The 11,133-nt window shown below is 45.5% G+C and overlaps 1 protein-coding gene across 1 annotated transcript; it reads right to left on the bottom strand.

Moving 5' to 3' along the window:
• Positions 1-239: 239 nt before the first annotated feature.
• Positions 240-8,917, bottom strand: PFDN4 (prefoldin subunit 4). Its single transcript, XM_066624467.1, has 4 exons — positions 8,718-8,917; positions 6,996-7,103; positions 4,133-4,273; positions 240-588 (listed from the first exon to the last, which is right to left on the bottom strand). Exons 1-4 carry the CDS (start codon positions 8,739-8,741, stop codon positions 457-459), a joined length of 405 nt encoding a protein of 134 aa, XP_066480564.1. The 5' UTR covers positions 8,742-8,917; the 3' UTR covers positions 240-456.
• Between the last annotated feature and the right edge of the window lie 2,216 nt (positions 8,918-11,133).

Below are 11,133 nucleotides of genomic sequence, written 5' to 3'. Positions count from 1 at the left end.
TGAAAGAAGAACATGGAGGGCTGAGATCACCTACTGAGGTCATGGCAGGGGCTGGACTGTACTTTTCATCTCCCAGCTCAGTCTCTTGGCCTCTGTACTACATTCTCCACTACTGTTAAATCAATGCTTCAGAACAATGACTGACCAACTCTACCTTTTGGCAATCAGTACTTCAAAGGAATCCATGGCTTTATAATCCATTCTCACTCCATATATCAATTAGACTTGAAAAGACAAAAAAACTTTGCTTTACTTTTATTATTTCAATAAACTTTTAAGTTCCCAACCTTAACAATACCAGCAGTATTTGGATTTATTATCTTAAAACATAAATTAGGTATGCAAAATAAGTTTTTCTTCTTTAAATACGTGAAACAGCAAACTGAATGTAATTTAAAAAACACATAGGGGGAACCTCTCAAAACATTACAAAAAGCAAATACTATTTCTGGATTTTTAATTATCCTCAGCCTCAAGATTTATATTGTTGCCAAACTTTGCATATAGCTGAACTTTGAGATCCAATAATACTCTCTGGATGGATTCCACACGTGATTCCAATGCTCCAATTTCTTCCTGCAAGTTTTTCTAGAAAACAAAAAAATGTTTATATACATATATATGAGAGAGAGAGAGAGAGAGAGAGAGAGAGAGAGAGAGAGAGAGAGAGAACACACTAGCAAACCAAAATGTTTAGCCTTTCGCACTTCAATTTTCATATAACAATTCTTCTATTGAACCAACTAACCAATGTCACAGAACCAATGCAAAGACTGTACGCAAACGTGTTAAAATCGGTCATCAGTCTTAGTGGCACAGAGAGAGAATAAGAATCTTACGCATCCAACCTATTCAAAAGTGCAATAGACTCTGCCAAATTAGTATCAAAGCAGCAGAAGATTCAAGTAGAGGTGCTGGGCTTCTTAAAAAGTGCCAAGATTCATCCATATCACTTCCACACACAGAACTGTGTCCAACCTGCATGCAGACTGTTTACATGCGAGACTTGCATGTAGAAATTTTTCACACTGGAAATGGACCTATATTAAATAGATTGCAAATATTCTCAAAGGCCTTGAGTTGGACAAGCTCCCACGGACAAAGCAATGAAGGAGAAAAACCCAAAACTATCCTTATGCACATATCTCCAGCACAAACTGGACCACAAGTACAGAACAGATCAGGCAAAATACGAGCCAAGTTGTCATATTTGTCAGACAATGGAAGTCAACTTTTGAAGTACAATACAGGTCATGCCTTCATTATCCACTGGGGTTCCATTCCAGAACCCTCAGTGGATTAAAAAAAAATTACTGGATACCAAATCAGTGGCAAAATAGCTTTAAAGACCCACTTCCAGGTTTCTAGCTCTCCACTGTCACCCCAGAATGCATTTGTGTAGATGCTATAACACATTCAGCCACTAGGCAGGGTGACTAATGGAATCTAGTGGAATGAAATTACAATCATTTAACAGCACAGAAGTGGGAAATAGGATTTTGGTGCTTTTTTCCTTGTTACAAAGCATTTAAAGGTGGGCCTCAGTATTAGTGGTGTCAAATCAGTGGATACCAAAGTCCCACCTGTATGCCTATTTTTTCCCTTTGCTCTGAATGTCTAAGCCTCAAAAAAAAATTACCTAATATAGCTCAAAAAGTTCTCTTTTTCTAATTTTCCCATTAAAAAGGTATTATTTTGCTTGCTCTGTATAATACTTTGGTGCTTTTTCCTTTCCTAGTGATGGCAAATAAAACATTCTTTTTAATGGAGGTTCCAGTTCTCAGGATTCTCTAGGACTGTTGCTGCATTAGAAATCATGCTCCATAGTCTCACATGCTTGATTTGAAAGAGGCGAGATGTTGGTCAAGCCTCTATGGAAACCACCTCTTTGCAATAAGAGCCCTGTGCTCAGTTCTATAGCCAATTCAAAAAGTGACAAAAGGGATGCCAGTTTAAAGCACAGCTGTGTTTTAAAAATGTCACTTACATGAGCCAATGCACTGCTAATTGATCCTGTATTTTTTATGCATTCATATCAAAACCCTCAAGTTCAATATTTCAATAAAAAGTAAAAATTAAAATTTTACAGTTGTATCCTTTAGAAACAATGTTGTTTTATTTTAACCCATTTTTGCCTAGTCCACAGGTGTACACATTTGATCCCTCTTGCATATATGCAACATTGGACAGAAATGGCTTGACCTATGAAAAGGGAAAAAAGTGCACTATATTTTACATATAATTCTTTAATATTCCAATCCAGATTCTGGTTGCCTCTCATCTACTTTGGCATTAAAAAATTTTCAGAGCATTACACACTCATCAACCTGAGCTCATTTAAGTTTACTCTGCGTGACATGATAGTCCTTTCCAGTAGCATCACAAGAGTTTGCATCACAAAATGTGGGAGGCCAGCATGTCACCCCCATGATGGACCTCCTCCCATGTAGTCAGCGGGGCAACATTCTGGGTAGTGGGTGATCACTGCCCCACCCCCGCTGGTTTTTTGTCTATAACTTTTGATAGAATAGAGCTATTTCAATACGGTTTGTTTCATTGCATTCTGCATGAAATTACACATTGAATGATATGTAACATGCTGGAAGTATTCAAAAACATCAAAATTTGTGCCCATTTGCGCCTGCCTAGTGAAGCCACTGGTCCTTTTTGCACTTCAGTGAACAAAAAGAAGGTGTAACGGGTGCATGCTGGGCAGCTTCCACCACAGATCACTGTACACTGAGCAGAAGATCTGCTCAGGAGGTCTGGCTCAGTTGGTAGAGCTGCCGCCATGTATGCCTGAAGATCTGAGGCTGCCAGTTCGAAACAACCAGAAGTACCCGAGAACTGACAACACGCTGATATACTGATGAGCTGACCCTAGATGGCAGAGAGGAGTTGTCGTCAAGTGGAACGTGGGAGGCGAAGGGCCAGAGAAAGGCCAGAGCGGGAAGGAATCCAGCTGGAAGACGGAGCTCTATGAAAGACTAGAACTATTCAATTGTAAAAATTCCTACGGGGGTTTAGAACAGCCTGCCTATGTAAACCGCCTTGGATTAAAGTCTGAGGAGAAATCTGAAGACCAAAGAATGGTGGTATATAAATACCTGTATAAATAAATAAATATAAGATCTGAAAGTGGACCTCATACAAGGACAGATAGTACATGCAGGTTCTCCTTTCAGAACATTCACCAAACATGTGAATCCTGGGGATAGCAAGTGTGCTGATTCTGGGGGATGGAGTCAGGACATGCAACCCCAATTCCTCCTACAAGTAGTCACTTAACAAAATGGGATGCAGAGTTATGGAAACCGATTTAAATGTAAGAAAATTCTGCCAACAAAGCTGGAGCCTCTTTGAAGGGCTGGACCTAATTAATCCATAACTCAACACAGTCACAGAGTATATAAAAATGGTTTTAAAAAATGAGCCAGTGTTGGCTGCTATTCTAATAAATACAGCTGCCAGGTGACAGTTTGGTTTGGGCTTGGTTTGTTTTTTGGCCAAACCTGAAGCAAAATAAATATAGCAACAGAGGGCAGGAAGAATAAAAACTGTCAGAATAAATCTCCAATGATTATTTCGCCTAGTTCTCACTTAGATGACAAACCTGTATCTGAACAGTAACAGTTCAGATGACAGGTGATAACTCTCACACTTACATGCAAAAAAATAAATCCCCCCACATAGAAACCTAGCATGCCACGGCTTGGCTAAAACCTTGCACTCTGAATCTCTCTTCTTTATGCAAGGGGATTTGTTTTGCATTCCGAGAAGATGGGTCACCATCTGCAGTATGAAGTGATACAGCTCATGCACAAGTTCACTACCTCAGTAAGAAATAGGCCCTGTAATTACACTTATGGAAATTATCAGTACAAAGGCAGAATTTTCTATTAATATGGATGCTTTTCCTGTACTATGTTCAATCAATCAATCAATCAATCAATCAATCGAACTACGTATAGGCAGAATAATTACAGAGCAGAATTTTAGCATAATACAAATATCCAAAAAGAGGGAGAAAAAACACTTAAGGAAAAGTTTCATTGACCAAACTAATTTATTCTCCATTCTTGCTGCAGCATTAAGGAGGATGTCAGAAGAACCACAAAGAATAAGGACTAACCTTTGCCTCCTCCAACATCTCTTGCGTTTCTTCTTGGGGATGGCTAATAAAGACATCTCCAATTTGATAAGGTATCAGTAGTGAATCATCATCCAACATCATGATGTCATCACATGCATCTTCCAAGTTCTGAAGCTGTTTCTGTAGTCAAAAGATCAGTTACTCTCTTCCATCTGATTTAATAAGGCAACGTAAGTACAATGTGATGTAATGGAAGATGACATTTTTTTATTTTTTCACATTTTTATACCGCCCTTCTTCCAAAGAACTCAGGGTGATGTACACAGCTGCTCCCCTCCTTTTTTCCTCACAACAACCCTGTGAGGTAGGTGAGGCTGAGAGAAAGTGACTGGCCCAAGGTCACCCAAGAAGCTTCATGGCTAAGGGGGGATTTAAACCTGGATCTTCCAGGTCTAAGTCCACCTCCCAAACCACTACACCATCCTGGATCTTTACAGCTTCACACATACACTGATGAGTCCTAAAATGGCTATGGTCATCTAGGAAAGAGGTTTTGGAGTCACAGTGCAAAGCTCACTGAAAACATTGCTGAGCTGTAGCAGTCAAAAAGGAAAAGTTCAATGATGAAGGGACTCCAGCACCAATCCTGCAAGGAAATGCTATGGATTTAATTTTCAAAACAGGGAGAAGTGTGTATTGCATCCAAAACAGAGAAGTGTGTAAGATCCTAGTGGGCTTATTGTCAGAGCTCCAGCCCCACAACCATTACTGGGTGTTGCAAATGTTGGGCCTCAGCGCTGGAAGGATGTGTCTGAGGAGTACCAAGTGGTAAGGATTCCCACTGGGCAGTGGGAAAACTTTTCAGGCAAGGGAGAGCAGGGGAAAGGTGGGGAGGGTGCAAAACTGGGTTGGAGGGACAGGTTGGAGGGGGGATCAGGCACAGGGGGTGTGCATGGCAGCAGAGGCTGCCGCTGAATCCTATGCCCCCTGCCAAGCTGCCCAATACAGGCATCCTTGGTCCTGCAACTGCTAAATAGCGGGCGCAGCTCCAATGTGACCCACTGGCGTCAGATGAGTTCTACTCGGGGTAAGGGAACAAATGTCCCCTTCCCCAAGGAGACTCCAGCGGCTGCTCTGCCCCCGCAGGATACAGCGGTAGTCATTTTGGAGCCACTGGAACTTGCGGCGGTTGGGCTGTTAGTTATAACCTGCCAGTCTTTTATACTAATTCTGAGCTACGCAAAAATTTAGTCAGTGCAGCTGGTCAGAGGGAGACGTGTACAGGTCTGGTATTCCCACCACTCTGCTGACATGGAAGCTGCTGCAGTGCCATGTCTTTCTGCATCAGAAGGCTAACATGAGAAGCCACAGACCTCTCAGGCTAGAGCTCCTCATGCCAGCTTTCACCAAGGTGACCAAGGATTGATGCCAGTCTGGAGAGCAACTGCAGAATGGGTTCCTCTTGCATGTTCTGGATATTCTTTCCTGGCAACACCAGAAGGTGTGGCACTGTTACAGCTCCCAAGTGCTGAAATGATGTGAATTCCAGACTTACTGAGCACCAACAGGAGGTAGCATACAAAACACAAGCTGTATGACCCTAAGCATGTTTACTCAGAAGTAGGTGCCACTGAATTAACTGGGACTTGCATCCTAGTATGTATCCTTAGGCTTGCCAAGTAGAATCAGAACCCTACTCTGAGGTCTTACACCAGGGGTGTCCAAAGTTTTTGGCAGGAGGGCCACATTGTCTCTCTGACACTGTGTCAGGGGCTGGGGAAAAAAAGAATTAATTCACATTTCAAATTTGAATAAATTTACATACGTTTACATAAATGAATATATTAAAGATGAACTTATATGACTGAATGAAGGTCTTGCAATAGCTCAAGGCCTATAAAAGGCCTTGCACAAAGCAAGGCTGGCCTTTCCTTTTCTGCTGCTACTGCATCACAAAACGGGTGAGAACAAAACGGCTAGTATTATAATGCCGTTGTACAAATCTATGGTAAGGCCACACCTGGAGTATTGTGTCCAGTTCTGCCCGCCGCATCTCAAAAAAGACATAGTGGAAATGGAAAAGGTGCAAAAGAGAGCGACTAAGATGATTACTGGGCTGGGGCACCTTCCTTATGAGGAAAGGCTACGGCGTTTGGGCCTCTTCAGGCTAGAAAAGAGACGCTTGAGGAGGGACATGATTGAGACATACAAAATTATGCAGAGAATGGACAGAGTGGATAGGGAGATGCTCTTTACACTCTCACATAATACCAGAACCAGGGGACATCCACTAAAATTGAGTGTTGGGCGGGTTAGGACAGACAAAAGAAAATATTTCTTTACTCAGCGTGTGGTCGGTCTGTGGAACTCCTTGCCACAGGATGTGGTGCTGGCGTCTAGCCTAGACGCCTTTAAAAGGGGATTGGACAAGTTTCTGGAGGAAAAATCCATTATGGGGTACAAGCCATGATGTGTATGCGCAACCTCCTGATTTTAGAAATGGGTTAAGTCAGAGTGCCAGATGTAGGGGAGGGCACCAGGATGAGGTCTCTTGTTATCTGGTGTGCTCCCTGGGGCATTTGGTGGGCCGCTGTGAGATACAGGAAGCTGGACTAGATGGGCCTATGGCCTGATCCAGTGGGGCTGTTCTTATGTTCTTATCACAGGTGTGAAACAGCAAGCAGTGGAGGAAGCCCTCATCCCACAGCTCACTGAGAGGTCAAACAATTGCCCTCACACTGAGAGCAGTTGCATCGGGCCAGTGTGGGCTCCAACAAATCACTAGAGGGCCAGAGGCTCACTGGAGACTGGGAGCTCTGTGAGGGCCGCATTGAGAGGCTTCGAGAGCCGCAAGTGTCCCCAGGGCCGAGGTTTGGGCACCCCTGCCTTACACTGAGAGTACCTTTTTATCTTCTATTTCTTCTTTCAGCTCGGTAATTCTGCTCGTGTTTCTAGCAAACTTGTTGATTTTCTGTTGATCTTCAAAAGTAACATTAACATCTTCTGCCGCCTAGATGAGGCAACACAAACAGTGAGACATTAAAATCACATATTGCAAGAGAGCAGGAATCTGCTCATTTAGCTGAATTAAGGTACTCAGTGCTCACCATTAAATTTATACTTTAGATTCACTGTTTAGCACATCAACATTTCACCAGCATGCCTTCCAAATCATTCCAAAAACATTCCAAATCAGCTACTCATCATAAGCACAATATGGAGAAGATCAAGAAGTAAACAAAAGTACAACACTGAGGATAGCACCAGAAAAACTCCTCAGAACATTTGCATACACAGGAGTAATGCTAGGAAACACCTGAGATCACAAAGAGACCGTGAGCCAGTGCTTGTAAGTTGGGGGGTAGGGGAAGAGCATTTTTCTTTCAAGGCCTTTTCAAAAAGGGATTTGTACAGTGAAAAATGATAGCTCTGACTACTGCTGCTGCCAATGACAATAACAGAAGGATTTAATAGGACTTTCTTCCAAGGAAAAAGGATGCACAGGATCAAGATGCCAAAACCAAAATGAAACTGATTGTACTTACAGGAGAACAGATTCATCCAGCAACATATCTGGATAGGTGTAATAGTAGGACAATACCTCTATGAGGATCAACTAAGCATCACAAAGTAGTAAGTAAGCTTTTATCAGGCAGCGTTATTGCTATATTAGGAAAAATCCAGAAGCAGCATTTCAAATAATCACTTGTGTTATTTTAGTTCTTCCTAATAGATGGCATTGTTATTCTGGGATTTCTTTTTTGTGGATTTACCTGTATACCTAATTACATTTTCTCAAAAAACAAAGATTGGATAGGTAGTTAAAGGGAGCACAACAATAAAACAAAAGCAAGTGCACTAGGAGTCCATGCACATGCATTACTATGCATAAGCATTAGAAGAGAGGTGCATCCGCTCCACTCTTAAGATTCTAAATACAGGGGGAGTCCCATATCTACAAATTCGGTAACCGCGGATTCACTTACCTGCAGATGGGGTCTGCAGGCCCCCCATGCACACACCCGCATGTGTCCCCTCTAGCAGGGAGGGGAGCAGAGCTCCCCTTAGCTCCACAGGGTCTTCTGAGTCCGTAAACCGGAGAGGACCAGCTCTCTGCAGGGCAGTCAGTGGCTACCTTGCAAACTGGAGCAGCCAAGCTCTTTGCAGGGCAACTAGTGGCTACCTTGCAAACTGGAGGAGCCGAGCTCTTTGCAGGGCAATGAGCACCTACAGAGCCTGACTTTGAGCAGCCTCAGTACTTGATCCAGTTAGGGATGTGGTCCCTCCATCACGCTTTGGGGACCCACCAGACATGAGGCTGCGACCCACCAGTGGGTCAAGACCCACAGTCTGGGGCCCACTGCCCCAGAGACAGGCACTTTAAGGTGCAAAGAAGGCGGGGGACTGGGCGGCTCTCTCCCTCCTCCAGCCCGGCCAGGCCCGTCCCTGCAGGAAGGGGAGGCGTTAGCCCCCGTGCTGGAGGTCCCCAGGGCCTCCCGCCCAGACCCTACCATGCTGCCTCGCTGTGGGGGGGCAGGTCCCTCCCCCTCGGCCAGCCCCCCCTTCCCTCCCCCGACAGAGAGGCCGGGGGGGCCACAGACACCCCGCTCCCCCAGCCCCTCACCGCTTTCTTCATGGTGGCCGCCATCTTGGGCTGAACTACTCGCCTCCTCTGCGGAGAGGGACGCTCGCCTTCCGCACCGCTGCCTCCTCCCCCGGGGAACGGAAAGGCGCTCCCTGTTTGCTCAGGTTGCTATGGAAACGAGCGGCGCCGGCGAAAGCTACTCCACCCCTCCCCCCCAGCCGCAGTTGGTACGGTCCAGGACGACGCTCGGAGAGGGCAAGCGGAGGAGGGAACGAGAAACGCCGCCGAGTGCAGTTCCCAGAGCGTCCGGCAGGTGGCGCCGCGGGCCTGGAAGTGAAGGAGTGAGCGAGTGGGGCTCAGGTGCTGGGCAGGGAGGCGTCTGCAGACAAAGCCTGGGCGCTGCTCACCATTCTGTATGTGCAGGTGCAGGGCGCATTCGCCTGGGTGCACTGCAGTGCGGTAGAAATACACACACACACGTATGTGTTTGTGTATACGCAGACTGTTAATAATATAGTGTGCACACACCACACACACACACGTATACATACTTTATAATGTGGGCGTGTATATATGTGTGTGTGTATATATGTATAGTGCTTTTTCTGTTAAAAAAGTGCAGGAACTCACAACTTGTTAATCTTTTATTTATTTATTTATTTATTTATTTATTTATTTATAAACAATTTTTTTATTGGAGAAAAAAATATTTTTAATGTGCTTCCCCCCTAAAGATGAACTTACTTCTGAGTAGACATGCATAGGATTGGGCTGTCAATCTCCACATCCCCTTCCCCCTAGCTACTTTTTCTACACATAGGGAAAAATACTGTACAGGTGCACTTGTAGCATGTAGTATGTAGTGTGGCACTACTTTGAGGAGAGGAAGCAGTGAATGGATTCCAAAAAATGGCTTACATGAGTTCCATGTAGTAAAATTACTCTAAGCAACTGTGGGAGTAAGAACAAAAAAGGAATTCTTACATGAGAGGGGTCCTTAGGTGCACATAGAAACAGCTACATTTACAAACAAGCGATTAAATATGATTTAATTCAGGTATCAGAATACTCTGTGTCTTTGGGAAGGCGCTCAGCATGCAATTGTATGTTTACTTCCCTGAGCAGCTGCTGTGCATTGCTAGAGAGGAGCTGCAGACGCTGGCTGGCGGAGGGCATGCTTGTGGGGGAAGGATGAGGAGGATCTCTGGCAAGGCTGGACAGCATGTTGTACCCACGTAGAATCCCTTTTCACCCGCCCTTAGCACGCGAAAATGGATGCAGATATATATCTCTGCCAGGATTAAGAGCCCAATCCTAGGTATGTCTACTCTGAAGTAAGTCTCGTTCTAGTCAATGGAGCTTACTCCCAGGAAAGTGCCTAGGATTGCAGCCTAAGAGCCCAATTCTATGCATGTCTACTCAGAAGTCCACTTTAGTGAATGGGTCTTACTGTGGATAGGATGGCAGCCTCAGGGCCCAATCCTGTGCCTGTCTCCTCAGAAGTCAGTCCCATTAGAGTCAATGGGGCTTCCTCCCAGGAAAGTGTGGAGAGGACTACAGGCTCAGAGCCAAAGCCTATGGCTGTCTCCTCAGAAGTCAGTCCCATTAGAGGCAGTGGGGCTTCCTCCCAGGAAAGTGTGGAGAGGACTGCAGCCTCAGATCCCTTCCTCTGCCTGTCTACTCAGGCTACAAGGCTATGACACTTTCCTGGGAGTAAGCCCCATTGAACACAATGAAACTTACTTCTGAGTAGACATGCATAGGCTTGGGCTCTCAGGCTGCAAGGCTATGCACCCTTTCACAGGAGCAAGCCCCATTGAGCACAATGAGAGTTACTTCTGAGTAGACATGCCTAGGCTCCTGCTGCAGATTGGCAAGGGGGGGCTGCACCAGCCAGCTTCCTTCCCCTCCTCCTCCACCAAGCCAGTACCTGGGCGTTCCGTGGGTGCCGCAGCCCATCTCCCTGGCTGGCTGGCTGGCTGGCTGGCTGTCCGTCCTCCTCCTCCTCCTCGGCGTCTGCGCGTGTCCCCCGCGCCCTCCACCGCCTTGGAAGCTGCGTGGGGAAGCACAGCACGGGGGGGGAGGGGAGGCAGGCTGGGCTCAGGCAAGAGCTTGGAGATGGAGGCAGGAGGGGGTCATTGTGCGGTCAAGCAGAGGCCAGGCGCCCGCCCACCCTGCACCCCCCAGCACCCACCCAGCTAATGCCTCTGTTTTGCTCCCCCCTCCTGGAAGGCCTCCAAAGGGGAGGGGCCCCTGCAAAAAGGTGCCGGAACGCCGTGCCCCCCCCCCCCGCGTTCCATTAGAAAAAAAGCCCTGGGTGTGTGTGTACATGTGTGTGTGTACAGGGTGTCCATAAAGTCTGTGTGCACTTAAAAAAATTTATAACTTTGTAAGTATTTGTGTTAGAAAGAATCTGTAAAAAGTATTAGAAAGCTTAGTGTACCTAGTTTTTAGT

The sequence above is a fragment of the Tiliqua scincoides genome, chromosome 4, assembly GCF_035046505.1.
Source record: "Tiliqua scincoides isolate rTilSci1 chromosome 4, rTilSci1.hap2, whole genome shotgun sequence".
In the NCBI taxonomy this organism is placed as follows: domain Eukaryota; kingdom Metazoa; phylum Chordata; class Lepidosauria; order Squamata; family Scincidae; genus Tiliqua; species Tiliqua scincoides.
This window is presented reverse-complemented; position numbering and strand designations above follow the sequence as displayed.